This window comes from Phyllopteryx taeniolatus, chromosome 21 (genome assembly GCF_024500385.1).
Source record: "Phyllopteryx taeniolatus isolate TA_2022b chromosome 21, UOR_Ptae_1.2, whole genome shotgun sequence".
Lineage (NCBI taxonomy): Eukaryota > Metazoa > Chordata > Actinopteri > Syngnathiformes > Syngnathidae > Phyllopteryx > Phyllopteryx taeniolatus.
This window is the reverse complement of record NC_084522.1, coordinates 11,035,976-11,053,012: the sequence shown is the minus strand read 5'-3', so window position 1 is coordinate 11,053,012 and position 17,037 is coordinate 11,035,976. Positions and strand designations below refer to the sequence as shown.

Sequence of the window (17,037 nt, the reverse complement as noted above, 5' to 3'; positions counted from 1 at the left end):
GCAATCGAATAAATATCATTGGATACTGAAATGACGTCACACATAGTTAGGTTTCGCTGTGCCTTACGCTCACATGTGGGCTGTGCTCCTTCATAATAATTATCGTTTCCCTATATTGTCTTATTTTTCCCATTTATTTTTGTTTCTAGATTTTGGAAACCCTTTCGTAACTAACTGATGTTTAAAAAATCATGTCACAGAATGGCTTTTTATTTATACTTTTGTTTATGAAGGTATCTTTATTGACAAACCATATTGTACGAAAGCTAATAATGTATTACTGTACAATACTGTAGGCTACTGTACTAAAAGAAAATTCTAGTTCATTGAGCTGTGAATATATTTAGGATAATAAAAAAAAAATCAATTGTGAAACTTTTGAAGCTAATTAAAAATGTTAGGCCTATTGCTATAAATTATCAATGCTTGAAATTAAGTAAATTAATGGTTCTTAAACTTTGTATACCAAGTACCAGCTTAAAAAAACAGCCCTCCAAGTGCCACCATAATGACCAAGATACGAATACAGTAGCATAGTAGGCCCAAGTGTTAGTTAAAAAAAAAAAACACTAAAAATTATACTGTCCGACAGTAACAGTGTGCACAGTTTGAACATTGATCTTAAATTAGGACAATAAAACAGTACTCAAATAATAATATAAAATAAAATAAATAATTAGTTAAAAAATAAAATGTATCACACATAAGTTAAATAAAAATTGTACCTAAATAAAAGTGTAAAAACAAACTGTCCTTAAAGATTAAATGCAAATGTGGAGTATTACTAAAATGTTAAATACAATTGAACTGTACTTAATCCGTGATTATTTTGCATACCACTAGAGGGAGCCCACAGAGCAATCGTGCTATGTTTGGTGTAGTACCACACTTGGACAATATTATTTTAAAAACATTTTTGTGACTCAAAAGTAAATAAATAAAATACATTTTAATAGGGGAGGCGCTGTAGTGAACATGCATGGTAGGTTAATTGACAACTCTAAATTGCCCATAGGTGTGAATGTGAGTGCGAATGGTTGTTTGTTTGTATGTGCCCTGTGATTGGCTGGCAACCAGTTCAGGGTGGACCCCGCCTCCTGCCCGATGATAGCTGGGATAGGCTCAGATCGCCTGCGACCCTCGTGAGGAGAAACGGCTCAGAAAATGGATGGATGGATGGTTTTATTCCACCACGTTAATAAACAAAATTCAAGTTCCTTATGTATGAGTGAGTATCTTTATTAGTAAACACCATCATCGCCATTTTACATCTGTAGAGTGGTAGTCAGACAGATAATTCAGACTAGTGGTTTACATATTGTCAGTGAACATGGAGACAAAAGGCTGAAACCAGCTGCTAAGCTCCTCCATCTTCTCCTGCAGGGTGGAGTACAGGTCCTTCGATGTCTTTTCATAGCTTTTGGTGATGTCCTCCGCTGCGTTCTGAATGGTGTCCTTCATGCTCTCCACTTGGGACTTCAGCAGGTCATTCAGGGTGGTGATCTTCGCCTGGGCGTTGTCTCGCACCTGAGCAAAATAAGGATCCAGATGCCCCCTCAAGTCTGCAATGTTGTCTGAGGTGTGGGACTGGAGTTTCTCCAAATAGGTGGCAACTTGCCTGAGAGAAAGACAACACAACTTAGATACAGGCCTCAGGAACATACAATATATTGTACTGTAGACTGTACTGTAGACTTATTATATCCACTGTACATACAGTATATTTAGAGTGTATTAGGATATACTTCACTCAAATATTTACCTAGACTCGATGGATGAACAATGTGATAATAGTGTTAACACACTAACTTTGTGATCTCCATGGCGTCCTTCTTGAGGCGTTTCTTCATCTTGCGTGTGTATGCGGTGACCCTGAGTCCGACATCATCGGAGTTCTGCTCCACCACGGTCAGCAGCTCCTGTCTGTACTTCTCTATCTGCTCCCTGGCCTCGCTCGTGTGCTTACGGAACCGCTCGACCAGTCCCTGCAGATCTTGGCCCAGACGCTCTGCGACTTTCCAGGTGTACGGACCCAGCTTCTCCTCCAGGTCGGCCCTGTACGTGCCCAGCTCAGCTATGCTGTCTTGGATCAAGGTGCTAAGGGAGGTGAGACACGGCAATGTTGCATGTCACACTGGATCAAAAGCAACTTATTACTTGTCTTAAATGTACAAATACATATTTCTGGCATCTATGTTCAATAGTTGCTGAGACATTCAATAAAAAAAAGTTAAATGGCAGACTCTCTAATTCCTCACTTTATTGTAAATGCATATTTACCATAACAGGCAAATTAAGTTGAAATACAATCTAAGGCAGGAGAACCATGTGATTCCTCCCAAGAAAACGTACAAAATAAAATGTTCTCAAGTTGCTTGCATTGGTTTTCTGCGGGTTGTCCAGCTTCCTCCCACATTCCAAAAACATGCATGCTAGGTTAATTGGAGAGTAGGACCCGACCGATGAATTGGTCGGGCGATTTAATCTCTTTTTTTGCAGATTAAAAAAAAAATCAAACAAATAATAATAAAAAAATAATTGGCAGATTTTTCTCTGTGTTGAAACTTTAAGCAAATACCAAAGGACAAAGTACGGTAAAACAGTCAAATGTTCAGCCTGAAATGTATCTATTTATAATCTTAAGCATTAAGAGACCAAAAAGAAGTTTTTTATTCATTATATATTCTTTAAATTAATTGGCCGATTAATTGGTTATCGGAATTTTATTCTGCAAAATATCAGTATCGGATTTTAAAAATCCATATCGGTCGGGCCCAATTGGAGACTCTAAATCATACGAAGGTGCGAATGTGAGTGTGAATGTTTGTTCGTCTTTATGTGCCCTATGATTGACTGGCGACCAGTTCAAGGTGTACCCCACTATCGCCCAAAATCAGATGGGATAGGCTCTTGCTCACCTGTGACCCTCATGTGAAAAGGTGCGATAGAAAATTAATTTATAGCTCATGGTACCGATGAAAAAGGTTGAAAAACAATTTAAAAATCTGACACGTAAAAGAAAAAAAACAATGTACTGTTTTAGTGATAGACACGATGGTTGAAAATATATTTATTATCAGAAGATTTGACTTCTAAGTATAGTATAATCATGGCACTATGTGTAAACAAACTCACTCCAGTTCTCTGCTGATCTGGGAGCTCTTAATGTCCCTCACGAGCTCATCAGCCTTTGTATTCAACAATGTGAAATAGTTTTTAAAGTAGTCCTCCCAGGTCATCTCCGAGTTATCCTGGACGAAACTCTTGGCCTGGCAGCCTGATTCAAGCACAGGAAGAGATTTGTGTCAGAATGCTCAATTAAAATGTACATTTCTCAGAAAAACTCACCTGAGATGACTGCTAGGGTGACGATTACGACAAAAACCCTCATGGTGTGATCAGAAGAGGCAACTGAAAGCATACATGTACTGTAATTCTCTTCTTAAAATCAGATACATAAAGTACAGATAAATAAAAAGTAATATGATGCAGTAGAAAAGCTTACCAAGCACTTGCAGGCGGCGACGAGGGCGACTAACCTTGTCGCTCTGTATTTATACCGATTAGCAGGCGGTGATGTGATCCGGTCAACGTCACAGGGGTGGTGGACCAGTGTTCGAAGTTCCCATAATGTAGTGTGTTGTCAACTTTTATTGCTGTGTGTGTTATTTTGGCGCCACGTTGCACTCTGACGTACACATGGAGTCACGGGTCAATATTTGGAACCTGAAACATCCGATTTGACATCTTGACTGTTTGTTGTTAGGGTGCAATATAAGAACTATACTAATTCTCAGTGCCCTGCATTGAAATTTGATGAATGTGTTTGTTTTGTACACACAGTTGTTCACAAAGACGAACACATGGGAAGGTTTTTATATAACAGAAACGCCATACATGATGAAAATGGGAAGGCCTCAAATAAGCCACTTCATGTTTTTCTAAAATTGTGCTCCTTTCTTATTGCCAAATAAGGTTAAAAAACAGCTCTCAGTTGGATGTAGCGCTATTCCAGAAACAATAAAAAAGGATATTTTTAAATTAATATCAGAACATTTGATAACAGCTCTTTATTGGATCACATTAGATTGTGTAGTTATTGCTGCGATTGGTGAGTGAATACTTAGAGCTTGAATTAATAAAATTTGAATTTGTTCCTACCTTAGTGATATTTCTCATTTGGTGACGCGTTGTGTATGTTTCAATAGTTTTATTTGTAATTGTTAATCATTTTTGGACTTTGCTTAACTTGATTTAATTATTTAATTGCAATGTGATTTTAAAATTGCCACATTTCAATCACAAGTATTGCTGTGCTGTTTCTCCAAGATAATGATTTTATTTGTTGCACTAATGTGAGGCCGGCACGGTAGGCAACTGGTTAGCCCATCTGCCTCACAGTTCTGGGGACCGGGTTTCAAATCCCGGCCCCGCCTGTGTGGAATTTGCATGTTCTCCCCGTGCCTGGGTGTGTTTTCTCCGGGCACTGCGGTTTCCTCCCACATCCCAAAAACATGCATGGTAGGTTGATTGGAGACTCTAAATTGCCCGTGAGTGTGAATGTGAGCGCAAATGGTTGTTTGTTTATATGTGCCCTGGGATTGGCTGGCGACCGGTTCAGGGTGTACCCCGCCTCCCCCCCGAAGATAGCTGGGATAGGCTCCAGCAGCCCGAGACCCTAGTGAGGCTATTACATGCTTTGGGCACTGCATTGAATAGCCACGAAATGCTAAACAACATATAACTATCAGATTTAATTCAACTCTTTCCAAAATGTTACCACATTGTTTTCCAAGTATAATAATTATATTTGTACAAACCCAGTTCGAATGAAGTTGGGACGTTGTGTTAAACATAAATAAAAACAGAATACAATGATTTGCAAATCATGTTCAACCTAGATTTATTTGAATACACTACAAAGACAAGATATTCAATGTTCAAACTGATAAACTTTATTGTTTTTAGCAAATAATCATTAACTTAGAATTTTATGGCTGCAACACGTTCCAAAAAAGCTGGGAAGCCGGCGGCGTTTCTGGGTGTTGTTGATAAATGGCTTTTGCTTTGCATAGTAGAGTTTCAAGTTGCACTTTCGGGTGTAGCGCTGAATTGTATTTACTGACATTGGTTTTCTGAAGTGTTCCTGAGCCCATGTGGTGATATCCTTTACATATTGATGTCGGTTTTTGATGCGGTGCCACCTGAGGGATCGAAGGTCACGGGCATTCGATGTTGGTTTTCGGCCTTGCCGCTTACATGCAGCGATTTCTCCAGATTCTCTGAACCTTTTGATGATATTATGGACCGTAGATGATGAAATCCCTAAATTCCTTGCAATTGTATGTTGAGGAACATTGTCCTTGAACCTTTCGACTATTTTCTCACACACAAAGAGGTGAACCTCGCCCCATCTTTGCTTATAAATGACTGAGCAATTCTGGGAAGCTCCTTTTATACCCAATCATGGCACCCGCCTGTCTCCAATTAGCCTGGTCACCTGCGGGATGTTCCAAACAGGTGTTTGATGAGCATTCGTCAACTTTCTCAGTCTTTTTTGCCACCTGTCCCAGCTTTTTTGGAACGTGTTGCAGCCATAAAATTCTAAGTTAATGATTATTTGCTAAAACCATAAAGTTTATCAGTTTGAACATCAAATATCATGTCTCTGTAGTGTATTCAATTAAATATAGGTTGAATAATGATTTGCAAATCATTGTATTCTGTTTTTATTTAGGTTTAACACAACGTCCCAACTTCATTGGAATTGGGTTTGTAAGATTATTTGGCTGAGATAATTGTACTGCCAGAAATGTCCTCTGTTTTGTTTTTCTTTGCTTTGCATTACCAAATAGAGTCATCCCCCGCCTTGTCGCGGTTGACTTTTTGTGGTTTCACTGTATCATAGATTTTTAAAACGTGCGTCTCTCATTTTATATTACTGATTTTAACTATATCACAGGATTTTGTGGCATTTGTTTTTCCATACGGACTGTTGTGGCAGACTCACGTAGCAAAGTGCGAGCCAGGAGAAAAGAGTGTAAAAGACAGAGAATGTCCAGAGTTCGGAATCATTTTACTCTTAAAAAAGTAGCTAATAACAATGTGTCTAGTGCCAAGCAGAATTGGCATATGCAACTGGACGTCTACGGTAAAGTAAATATTGGTAGCTAATTTAATGTAGCCTACCACCGCTAATCAGAACCAATTGCAGTCCCTCCACAAGGGGTCAAAGATAGGCACAACCGCGGGGGAACTTTCAATTGCTTTATTAAACAGAAGGTAAGAAAACAAACACGAAATAAGCACATTCTTTGATGAGCTGCTGAAGGCCACAACTTATGCTGAGTAACTCAACACGCAGACGGGCTAAAGGTTAGCCACTTAAAAAATTAGCCAGTGCTTCACTCTAAACAGGCGAGGCCCCGCTTTTAAAGCCACACACATTCAAAGTCACAGATAATACAGTGTAGAATGTGAGGATGGCGAACACAAGTGAACAAAAACAAAACCTGCACCTCACATGCATATGTTGTATTGGTATGATGTCTTAGGCTTTAATATATATTTAAATGAGAACGTAAATATATGGTTGCTAATTCACAGATTTCCGTCCATCGCGGAAGTTCTGGGACATAATCCCCCACAAAAAACGAGTGCCTACTGGATGGATTCTTGTCTAAAGAGCTCCACTTGCTCTTAACTCATTTGGCAGTAAGTTGAAGGTTGATCAATTTCACCAAAGTCTGGTCATATTTTATGTTTCATCAACATGACAGACACACAAAAACACATTTAAAATATTTATTGTTTATTGCAGTGGGCAACAGTCAAATATGAACAGAAAACAGACTTAAATCCAAATCAAAATGAGGTAGAATATTGCACTGTTCATGAGTCCAGCGAGCGGTATTGTTAATTTTTACTGTGTCAGCTTCGTGAAGGACTCCCAGAGAGCAGCCAGCTGCTCCTTCAGGTTCTGGGTGTCGATGTCCAGCTTGGCCCTCAGCTCCTCCCCGTAAGGAAGCAGCTTCTCCTGGATCTCCTGAGTCTTCTCCCTCAGCTGGCTGTGAAACGTTTGGGCCAGGGGCATCATGTTCTTCTGGAACTCCTCCAGGCTATTCTCCATCTTCTGCCTAAGTTCCTCAGTGTAAGGAATCATCTGAGTCTGCAGCTTCTCGACGTTTCTGTCCAGATGGCTCTTCAGTTCCTGGCTTTTCCTCAGCAGGACGGCTTTAAGAGCCTCCGAGTCCATGGTCTCGGCGTAAGAGGACACCTCTTTCTTCAGGTCCTCCACCTGCTCCTGGAAGTGCGTCACCACCTCGTCGGCATACGGCTGCAAGTGGGCTCTCATGGCCGACAGATCCTTCTCCAGGCGGCTCTTTAGCTGCTCGGCCTGCTCGAAGAAGCGCGACGTGAAGTCCTGGGTCACGTGAGTGCGGAGAACATCTGTGAACCTGTTGATGGCATCGTTGCTCCCAGAAATCAGGGTGCTGCAGAGACAAACATCATGTATCCATCATCTTCCTCCAAACATACTTTCTACCAAGCTTCAACAGGGCTTCATCGTTGAATTTCCCCTTGAAATGAGTGTAATGAATCAAAAATTGCACTACAAGAGCAGACTGGGGTTGATTTACAACATTCCCAGTGATAACGCACTCAATCGAATACTGAATATCATCTAGGCCTAAAAAAAAAAAAACCCCAACAGCAAGAAAAAAAACACAAAGTGCAAGAACAATAAATAAATACAACTTAAAATGTACACCTACAGTGGAATAGTGACCGAACCCTGCCACGAATAGCAAAACTGCGAGTAATTGACAAGGGTTGAAATTGCCTATAGATGCCACAAAATGGTGGCAAAGGACTACTTTTGTCTAAATGAAGCTTCTCAACTCAATTCATGTTGTTCACTTGGCACCAAGATGCCAACAGATGGTGCACAAAAACAGTAAACGGGTGAGTTTTTCAGTGAATAAGGGAGGATAGGCAAAAAAAGCTACGAATAGGCAAATTTTCAAATGTGAGGGTACAAAAAAAACCTAAAATAAACAGTAAAGTATCAAGCAAAATGCTTAATGATTTAACTGAACGAAGGTACCTGAAACAATGTTAGAAAAATAATTGAAAACAAAACAATATAAACCTCAATAATTTGGTCTTTAAACTATGTAAAATGTGAAAAAGGTTTAGTTATTTTTAATAAACTGCCTTAATCTGAACATTGATTTTTTAAAAATGTTTCCCCATTTTTCTTCAGTACGATCGTTCGCCCCAAAATAATGAATACTACTCCAGGCTCTTTTGACTGTGAATTGGTCTTGGAGGGGGCCCATGGTGGTCGCGGGGCCCTAAACTGCTGCTTAGTTCGTAAATCCCTTTGGCCTGGCTCTGCTTTCTGCTATTTCTGGATTTCTTACTTGATTTCCTTTCCAAGATCCGACTGTCTGATCAGCGCCAGTGAGTCTCCAGCTGTCGATGTTGCCTTGGCAACATAGTCCCAAAAGGCATCTTTGACCATGTCCACCTGCGGCTTGGGCTGGTTCTGCTGCATGGCTTTGGCATCGCAACCTGGAGACAGAAAGGTACAATTCATTCATCTATTTTCTACACCACGTACCCTGTTCAGGGTCACTGGGAGATGGAGCCCCTCCCAGCTGACTTTGGGCCATATAGGTGGACTACAATCTGGACTGGTCTCAAGTCAATCACAGGGCACACGAAATTTCACACTCACATGTACACCAGTGATTCTCAAACTGTGGTAAATGGCCTCCATCTAGTGGTATGCGAAATAATCACTGCCTAAGTACAGTTCAGTTGTATTTCACTTTTCAGTTCAATGGATTTCCATTGTATCTTTAAGAACTGATTGTTTTTAATCATTTTGCGAGGTACAATTTTTTATTAAATTTTATGTGCAGTACATTTTATTGAATCATTAAGTACACTTTTTTTTTTTCCCCTATATTTAAGCGAAGCGTTAATGTTCAAACTGTGCAGTGGCTTGTAATAATATCAAATACAATTTTAGGAATAAATCCTCGTTTTGATTCAATTTTCATGAACACTTAGGACTACTACGCTACTTGGGTCATGTTGTGTTACTTGAAGAGCTGAGCATTTTTTTAAGTGGTACTTGGTGTAGTTGTACCAAATTAGAATACCGTCTTACCAGCGAAAACAGCCAAAACGAAAACCAGGATGAGCTTCATGACTGACACTGCAGATGAGAAAGCAGATGGATTTCAGAATTGTGAATGCTTATGTTTTAAATACAAAATACATTATTTTTTTTAACCCAAATTAGCTTTCTTACCTTGGTGGATGAGCACTTCACTTTTGGAGAGCTGCTGAATACTGAGTCCTGCTGCAGCGTTCACACACACACACGACTTTATATGGAGACCGCAAAGGCGTAAAGTCCAGCTCAGAATGCTTGGTTGTCACCTCCATTGTGCCACATCGCAACAATGATGTGTCATTGAAGAGCCTTGACATAATCACTCTGGTTTGAAAACCCCCTCGGACTTGAGTCAGTCATTTATAAAATGATTCATTCACAAAATTCCTGTTTTGATAAAAACATTTCGATTTGAAGTGCTGTATTTAATAAATGTGAATTTGATGAATTGAAATATTTGTACCGATATATATATATTGAGAAAGACAACTCCATCCATCCATTTTCTGCACCACTTACAGAATGACAACTGTTTTGTGCATAATATATGTAATTTATTATGAAGTTTGTATGCAATTATACAATAGCTATAGTTGAATACAGAGAAATTTTGAGTTACATAACTCTATTTTATTAGTTTCTTTGTGAAATTCTACCCAAAGACATTCATACGTTGTATAAAACCTCGAAAAATTGGGGAGAAGCATGGTTAAAGAAGTTTTAAGTTTTACAATTCATTTGTAAGAATTTCTTTCCCCCTTTAACTTAAAACTTAATGCTAAACATACAGAGAATTATCTTTTTAATGCTCAACAAAAATTATTCTGTTAAAAGTTTTTCTACTAGCAATGTAAATTGCTTCTAAAATTGACCATTGATTGTGTAGGAAAATAGACTTAAATATTTATTTTTACCATTTTTTAAAAATGCTGTTGAAAAATAATAATTTAAAGCAGTGCACCGTGATGTAAAATAAATCTTGTACTAAAAATTTATTTTAACCAATGATTTGTTTGTTTTTTTTGCATTGAAACAAAACTTGATATATATATATATATATTTTATTTATTTTTTTGGGAGGTGGGGGGGACGACGACGACACTTAATTCGTTCAGTATGATTTGTTTGTTAATTGACAATGAGGAAAAAGAACCCTGACAAGAGAAAGGTCACTCAGTCACGTGTCAACAGTGATGAGTTGTGACATTGACAAGTCAACGGATAAGATAACAGGTCAGCTACTATTTCACTGTTGCTACAACTGAATGCACCATTTGTTCTGCACATCGATAGCAGTGGTGCAATTAAATGGGCGGGGTGTAAATGTCTGGCGAAAGCGGATATTAATGTTGTCAACTTGTCAGTGAACTACTGCGCCTACAACATTGTACAGTCGGTCAAGTAAAACCTGAGCAGGACTGTGACTCTAATTTTCATCTCTTGTTTTCTGATACCGCAGGGAAATATACCAGACGCTAAAATCTTTCTCTCCGTATAAAACTTCAAGTTATCCGAAAAATGTATTTACATTTTCTTTCTTTTTTAAACATACCACATTAAAAAGCTCTGGGAGGCTGTGGCCCTTATTTTTGACCAATCAGCTTTCATGGCTGATAAAATCAAACAAGACAGGCCTTTTTTTTCTTTACAAATAGTATATTTTTTCAGTTTCCAAGAATAATAATACAGTTAATATATACTGCTCCTCATAACATAACATAAAAAAGGCAAGTGATGAAGAAAAAGTACCATTCCTGGTAAACAGAACAACATTATCATTAACTTCAAAATAGCCTTCATAGTAAAAAAATAAAATAAAGAAACAGTCGATGAGCTCAGAGATAACTAAGTATTTCAGTAATGTGTAAATGTCAGGTGTCTGTACATCAAATTTACACAACGAACTGTGACTGGACTGAGGAAACAAGAAACATGAAAATGGCTGGAAGGTCTGTTGAAACTTGAGGTTATCAATGTTAAGGTGATGAATAGTTGCTTAGAGTGTTCGAAGTGAGCGGGTCCATCCTGTGAGGTCAACAAACGTATATCTGGTCGGTTTAACCGATCGTAATCCCAAACCCGCACTGGAACTTGTTCTTGTTATGGTTGAGGAAGGAGCAGAGAACCAAGGAGAGAGGCAGGGGCAGCAACTTCTTTTCAAGAGTTGCACCGACCACCCAGTTACTATCTACTGAACCTGAGAGAAGGAAATAATATGGTGTTCTTGTTACTTAAATACATACATACTTATACATAACATCCATGTGTATCCATCCATTGTCACGGAAGAAGCGGATTGCCCTGACCGCTGTAGCTATGTTAGAATAATGCAAACAGAGGAAACGGGTGAGAAATAAAGGAGAGAGTGTGGCTATTTGGCTGTTGGCAATGATCGCCCCATTCTTGATGGCGGCCGGATGGATCTCGCTTTGTACACGTACCAAGACCAAGTGATGGCTCATAATGCTAAAAACGTGTAAATTGGGGAACTCGTAAGTCAAGGTACCACTGTACATTCATTGCCATTCAACAAAACGCGAGTATGAGATGATACTGTACCTTTAAACTGTAAATTAGCTTTGGGAACGTCTAGCTGGTAGCCAAACGACACGCTGGTATCTTGCATGCGAGTACTCGCCTCAAACTCCACACCGAGCTGCAACTACACAATATTTGACGGTCAGTGCACTGTGAAGCAAAGAACATGACTCGACTAAACACACGGGTTTACTAACCTGCTCATTAGCTTTGTGGTAGTAGGAGGCGTGAGCACCCGCCGATCCGAGAGTCAGCGTGGTGATGTAGTTGGTGCCTATAATTGCCGTAACATCAATGCTAATTTCCGTTAGCGTGTCTAACAGCATTTTACAGTATACGTTAGCATTAAGCTAGCACTTTTTTTTATTATTATATGGTTTGGTTGAACATTTTGTTGTGTAAATGTATAATGTTTAATTCTTTTTTGTTTTATGTGTCAGTTTTACAGTAAATATCAACTGGGAGTGACGAATAAACAGCTTGAAGCAAGCACGCTTTGCCTCTTATTTGGAAAACTGCGAGCGAGAGTCCTGCACAGGTGCAGACTTGTCGATTAAAGGTATATGCATGTACACAGACACTAAAATACGCATCATCTATAGATGATATGCCACCAATTTGTATTTTGGGTTCAAATAAAGTTACAATGTGTTTAAAAGGTGTGTTTGAGGCATATGGGAGGGGTAAAAATATGTAAAGATCCATCCATCCATTTTCTGAGCTGCTTCTCCTCACTAGGGTCGCGGGCGTGCTGGAGCCTATCCCAGCTGTCATCGGGCAGGAGGCGGGGTACACCCTGAACTGGTTGCCAGCCAATCGCAGGGCACAGAGAAACAAACAACCATTCACACTCACAGTCATGCCAACGGGCAATTTAGAGTCTCCAATTAATGCATGTTTTTGGGATGTGGGAGGAAACCGGAGTGCCCGGAGAAAACCCACGCAGGCACGGGGAGAACATGCAAACTCCACACAGGCGGGGCCAGGGATTGAACCCGGGTCCTCAGAACTGTGAGGCTGACGATCTAACCAGTCGGCCACCGTGCCGCCATATGTAAAGATAAATAAAGATAAATAAAGATTAAGATATGTTATTTTTATCTATTCTTTTTACATAACGGGTGGCTCTGGAACGTAATCCCCATGATAAACACTGTGCAGTAAAAGTGCCACATGTCACTGTCCGGTCACCTGTAGCTCACCTGTGTACCTGCCGACTAAAGACATTACAGCGCCCTCCTCTGACGGCCTGCGATGGTACACCAACTCCCCTCCCAGAGCCAGAGAAGGCGTGAGGGACTGGAGGTAGTGCGTTACGACAATACCTGACAGGTGGCCGAAGACACGTTGAAATCAGTGAATGTGGTGTGTCGAAACAATAAAACTGACAGGTGACCTACCAGAGCCAACAAGGACATTGGGGTTTCCAAGTGTAATTGTTGCAGTAAAATCTTTGCCCCTGAACTCTGCATCGCCTTGCCAGCTGACAAACTTGTGTTGCTGTGTCTGAAATACATTGAAATAATTTGAAATCTTTCTCCTAGCTCACTATGACTATTTTGTCAGGGTGTTCAGGACGCAATGAAATGTACCTGAAAGGCCATTTTGGATCGTATGCTGTTGCTGATCTGGTGGATGACTTGAGCGTTAAGGCTGCCAACGTTGTCCATGTCTCCAATCATAACTGGAAAAAACTGAGCACAGCCGTTTTCACCGGTCAAACATTTTCCTTGTAGTATAAACCAAAACTTTTTGTTTTTTTTTACTCCAGGGTCCAAACTCAATGCCAACAGTGCTTTTGAAAAGTCTGACGAAATGAAAGTACATTTGCAGGCTGTCAAGAGCATCCTAGAGCAACAGGTGGTGCTACAACATTAAACTGTTAGCAATTTTTCAGAAGCCCAGATAAAGACATTTTAACTCTAACCCCAAGCGTCATGGTGTCCCTTGAAAAGCGTTGTATAAGTTCAATTTTTTTTTATTTCTTTAAAACAGAATCATAATAAAAACAACAGTAAATTGTGGAATGCATGAAAGTGGAGTCATAGTGAATCGGAATTACTGCTGAAAATCACTTGTTGTCACAGTTAATTAAAAAAGCAGAGTTGTAAATGTTGCTCAAATTTTGATGAGAATAATTTTTCTTTGTTTTGGATTTTAAAAAGATAACTCACAAAATTCATACAGCGGTTATACAATAAAAAACTTATCATGTATGGAGATAACTCAGCATAATATCATATTAAAAGGATGATCCTAAACAACCAGGTACTCCAACTTCCTACCACATTTCAAACACATGCAAGTTAGGCTAATTGAAGACTAATAGGTGTGAGTGTGAGTGTGAATATTGTCGATATGTGCCCTCCGATCGGCTGGCAACCAGTCCAGGGTGCCACTTGCTCAAAGCCAGCTGGAATAGGCTCCAGCTCACCTGCGACCCTAATGAGGGCAAGCACTACAGTATAGAAAAGGGATGGCTGAATTAAACCTGGTTAGAGTTATCCCCCCCAAATTAACCCAAAACACACTTGTGTCACAAAAGATGAAAATAAACTAAAAAACAAAATATTTCAAATAGCGGCGTGGCCGTACCTCTGCTGGACCTTTCTGCTTTAGTCCAACATAAGTGGCACCGAACCTGTAGCTGGAATCCCCCAAAGTGCTCAGCGACACAGTGTGGTTCACCTGAATTTTTACAAAATAATTGTGATTACTAGTTCCCATTTAATCAGAACTTAGACTTTATTTATGAAGAGGAGGTCCAACTTGTGACACAAGCATCCTTGTTTTGTTTTGAAAACTGCTAGGCAAAGACAAGTAACACTCATTTTGTTGGACTGTCTTGGGTTTACATTACATTCTGTATTCACTATGGCAGCATTTCATTAAACTTGTGCAGTGTCAGGCAGTGTATAGCCATCATAAGATCAAGTCAACCAACCTGGAAGTGGTTGCTAAGGCCCTTATTGACGACTAGCCTGACGCCTTCCATCTGCATCGGGAAAACCTCTAAGAGGGGGTGAAGGATGAACCGTGAAAATAGTGGGGGTTCAGATGTATATTATATAGTTTGCCGATCATCTCGTTTACCTTTGCACTTGCGATGACACTCATCAAATGTACCCGGATTAGGTAGAGAATCAGTCACTTCCTGCGACTGCACTGAAGTCACCTCAGTCGAGGGTGACACAGGAGACACCGGAGGCATCCCAAAACCTGGTGGCACTGTCAGGCCCGCACCAGCCACACCGGCAAAGGCTGGTGGCGGTGGGCTGGGGGAGCCGGCGGCCAATACACTCCCCATTCTGTAAGACCAGGAGGAGAGAGGAGAGGGTCGAGTGCCACATCTGCTCATGCTTCTTTGAGTCACCACATGCAAAATTAGTGCCAGCATGAGTTAACTTGCTGGTCATGTTAGCTGCTATGATAATTGGTCAAGAACTAAATTGGTTATTTAATAAATAAAAAAAGACAGAGCAATACTTTTGATCTTATTGTTCTTTTCTGATAATATGGTTGCGTTGCTTTGAGTGACACACCCTATTACAACTGAAAACATTGAAAAAACAAATGGAAATAGAAGAGTCTTACCTTCGTTCAACCCATCGTCAGAGCAACTTAAGTCATTTCTGAGTACTATAGCTCACTCCCCCCCCCCCCCCCTTCCTCGAGAATAATATTAAGACCTTTTTAACCAAAGTAAGTTATGTATGTATGTTGAGAGACATGACTTCAGAGTATAATTATTACAATTTAAAATATGTCTGTGATGAAGCAAAAGGTTTTAACAACTACAAAGAAGACATACCAACAAAATCATAAAAAGCTGATTTAGGCAAGAGAAAAATCACTTTTACTACAACTTCAGTTACATTTTGTCTCAGGGATGGATGGACAACAATAATTTACACTACACGTGCAGGTTTCTGTATTTTGTGCATGGATTATTTGGACTGTCAGAAATCCAAAAATGTCCTCCATTTGTGGAAAGACCCATGTACTCTTATTTAAATCGTGATGTAGTCTTAATTTACTCACTCGGGGTGAAATCTGGGGCTTTTTAGTTGAACACAAAGCTATTATTCTGTTGTAGACTGGTAACAGGTGGATACACAGGTTAATTGTACCTTGTGCCATCTCGTGGGAGAACGTTTCATTATTCTGCCTGTCACCATACGTCGCTGGCATAGGTAGATGAAAAAAAATTAATTGTAGTAAATTAATATTTTGGGCACCAATTAAGTGAAACTGGATAATTTCCCACGGCACACCTGATTATCCCTCAAGGTTACATATAACCACTGAGATAGAGCCAAGCAAGCAAGCAAAAATAAATAAATCAATAAAAATAAAAAATAATAATAAAATTGGTCTGAGGCGTGTGAATGCACTAAAGCATAAATATTGACATAGGAAATGTAGTATATTGGTTGTACTATAGCAAAAATCCCTTTAACCTTCCATACATTTTCCTATGAGCCAAGCACGGGACAAAATATGTCAGTCTGGTTAAGTAACTCTGCTTCAAACATAAGTGTCATCACAATTGTTTACTGGAAGTGCCAAATATATGTAATCACTTACTGATCATGTCAATTGAATTTGCAGCTAAGCTAGCTCATCTATATCAACCACTATGCACGCTACCATTGTTTGCGAGCCATAAACAGTTTAGATGGGTTCATTAAAACGTTATTTTTTTCGGGCAAACACTGTATTTAATTTAAACAGATAACACCGGTGAAAAATTTAGCATATGAATGAATGAACGAAATCCACTCACGTTGTATTTTCAGACGACGATGCACCCGGAAGTAAAAACCCAGTTGTGCCGGAGAAGCACGTTGCAGCGAAACAATCACTTGATTGGTTGACATGTCAAGCTCCTCAAGGGGGATTGGTGAGAATACTTAAAATTGTCTCATGTTTCGTGACGTTACTATCATTTCCGAAACATAATTGGTTAAAGTTCGATTTAAGTATTGGACAGGGGGAGGAACATATAGAAATCCACTTGTATTTTTGACGCATGAGGATTTTTAGATTAGTTTAGCATTTTTAGCTCAAATTCAAGTAAAATTTAAAAATAAATTCTATGTTTGTAATTTGAATAAATAAAAATGGAGACTATTTGTTGAATGACTCCAACAAAAGCACCTCAAGGTCAAATAACCTAACCGCCAGATGGTCCTCAAGCTGTAAACAGCGCCCCCAGTCTTCCCTAACATTATTACCCCAAACACTCTGCTCCAGGAGTATAGGGTGAAAATGAAACTGCTGAGGTTTGTGTTGCAATCACAGCCAAT

General features: G+C 39.6%; 3 protein-coding genes across 5 annotated transcripts; all 3 read right to left on the bottom strand.

Moving 5' to 3' along the window:
- Positions 1 to 1,218: 1,218 nt before the first annotated feature.
- Positions 1,219 to 3,598, bottom strand: apoea (apolipoprotein Ea). The gene is made up of 5 exons (XM_061759789.1): positions 3,506 to 3,598; positions 3,349 to 3,411; positions 3,136 to 3,277; positions 1,810 to 2,097; positions 1,219 to 1,618 (listed from the first exon to the last, which is right to left on the bottom strand). Exons 2-5 carry the CDS (start codon positions 3,389 to 3,391, stop codon positions 1,312 to 1,314), a joined length of 780 nt encoding a protein of 259 aa, XP_061615773.1. The 5' UTR covers positions 3,392 to 3,411; positions 3,506 to 3,598; the 3' UTR covers positions 1,219 to 1,311.
- Positions 3,599 to 6,790: 3,192 nt separating this feature from the next.
- apoa4a (apolipoprotein A-IV a) lies at positions 6,791 to 9,432 on the bottom strand. Its single transcript, XM_061761026.1, has 4 exons — positions 9,326 to 9,432; positions 9,182 to 9,229; positions 8,427 to 8,577; positions 6,791 to 7,493 (listed from the first exon to the last, which is right to left on the bottom strand). Exons 2-4 carry the CDS (start codon positions 9,219 to 9,221, stop codon positions 6,923 to 6,925), a joined length of 762 nt encoding a protein of 253 aa, XP_061617010.1. The 5' UTR covers positions 9,222 to 9,229; positions 9,326 to 9,432; the 3' UTR covers positions 6,791 to 6,922.
- An 847-nt stretch (positions 9,433 to 10,279) lies between these two features.
- tomm40l (translocase of outer mitochondrial membrane 40 homolog, like) lies at positions 10,280 to 16,674 on the bottom strand. 3 transcript variants are annotated; one of them, XM_061760918.1, is made up of 10 exons: positions 16,515 to 16,674; positions 14,822 to 15,036; positions 14,673 to 14,740; positions 14,324 to 14,416; positions 13,321 to 13,422; positions 13,129 to 13,234; positions 12,931 to 13,053; positions 11,926 to 12,002; positions 11,750 to 11,852; positions 10,280 to 11,387 (listed from the first exon to the last, which is right to left on the bottom strand). In XM_061760918.1, the coding sequence occupies exons 2-10, from the start codon at positions 15,033 to 15,035 to the stop codon at positions 11,248 to 11,250; spliced, it is 1,026 nt and encodes a 341-aa protein (XP_061616902.1). In that variant the 5' UTR covers position 15,036; positions 16,515 to 16,674; the 3' UTR covers positions 10,280 to 11,247. The 3 variants fall into 3 exon arrangements, with proteins under 3 accessions (XP_061616902.1, XP_061616904.1, XP_061616905.1); XM_061760920.1 differs by lacking the exon at positions 16,515 to 16,674 and adding an exon at positions 16,316 to 16,496; XM_061760921.1 differs by lacking the exon at positions 14,324 to 14,416.
- Positions 16,675 to 17,037: the final 363 nt, after the last annotated feature.

Bases quoted from the DNA above. Each gene is read 5' to 3' on its own strand.
- tomm40l (XM_061760918.1), bottom strand. From the start codon at position 15,035: ATGGGGAGTGTATTGGCCGCCGGCTCCCCCAGCCCACCGCCACCAGCC. The intron at 12,003-12,930 runs GTGAGCTACAGG...CGGCAATTATAG, and splicing joins TTTAGTCGGCAGGTACACAG to GCACCAACTACATCACCACG. The intron at 11,388-11,749 runs GTACAGTATCAT...TCCTTCTCTCAG, and splicing joins AGCTAATTTACAGTTTAAAG to GTTCAGTAGATAGTAACTGG.
- apoa4a (XM_061761026.1), bottom strand. From the start codon at position 9,221: ATGAAGCTCATCCTGGTTTTCGTTTTGGCTGTTTTCGCTG. The intron at 8,578-9,181 runs GTAAGACGGTAT...TTCTGTCTCCAG, and splicing joins CGTTTTGGCTGTTTTCGCTG to GTTGCGATGCCAAAGCCATG. The intron at 7,494-8,426 runs GTAAGAAATCCA...TTGTCTCTGCAG, and splicing joins GATCTTGGAAAGGAAATCAA to CACCCTGATTTCTGGGAGCA.
- apoea (XM_061759789.1), bottom strand. From the start codon at position 3,391: ATGAGGGTTTTTGTCGTAATCGTCACCCTAGCAGTCATCTCAG. The intron at 2,098-3,135 runs GTGAGTTTGTTT...CACCTCCCTTAG, and splicing joins CAGATCAGCAGAGAACTGGA to CACCTTGATCCAAGACAGCA. The intron at 1,619-1,809 runs GTTAGTGTGTTA...TCTTTCTCTCAG, and splicing joins GACGCCATGGAGATCACAAA to GCAAGTTGCCACCTATTTGG.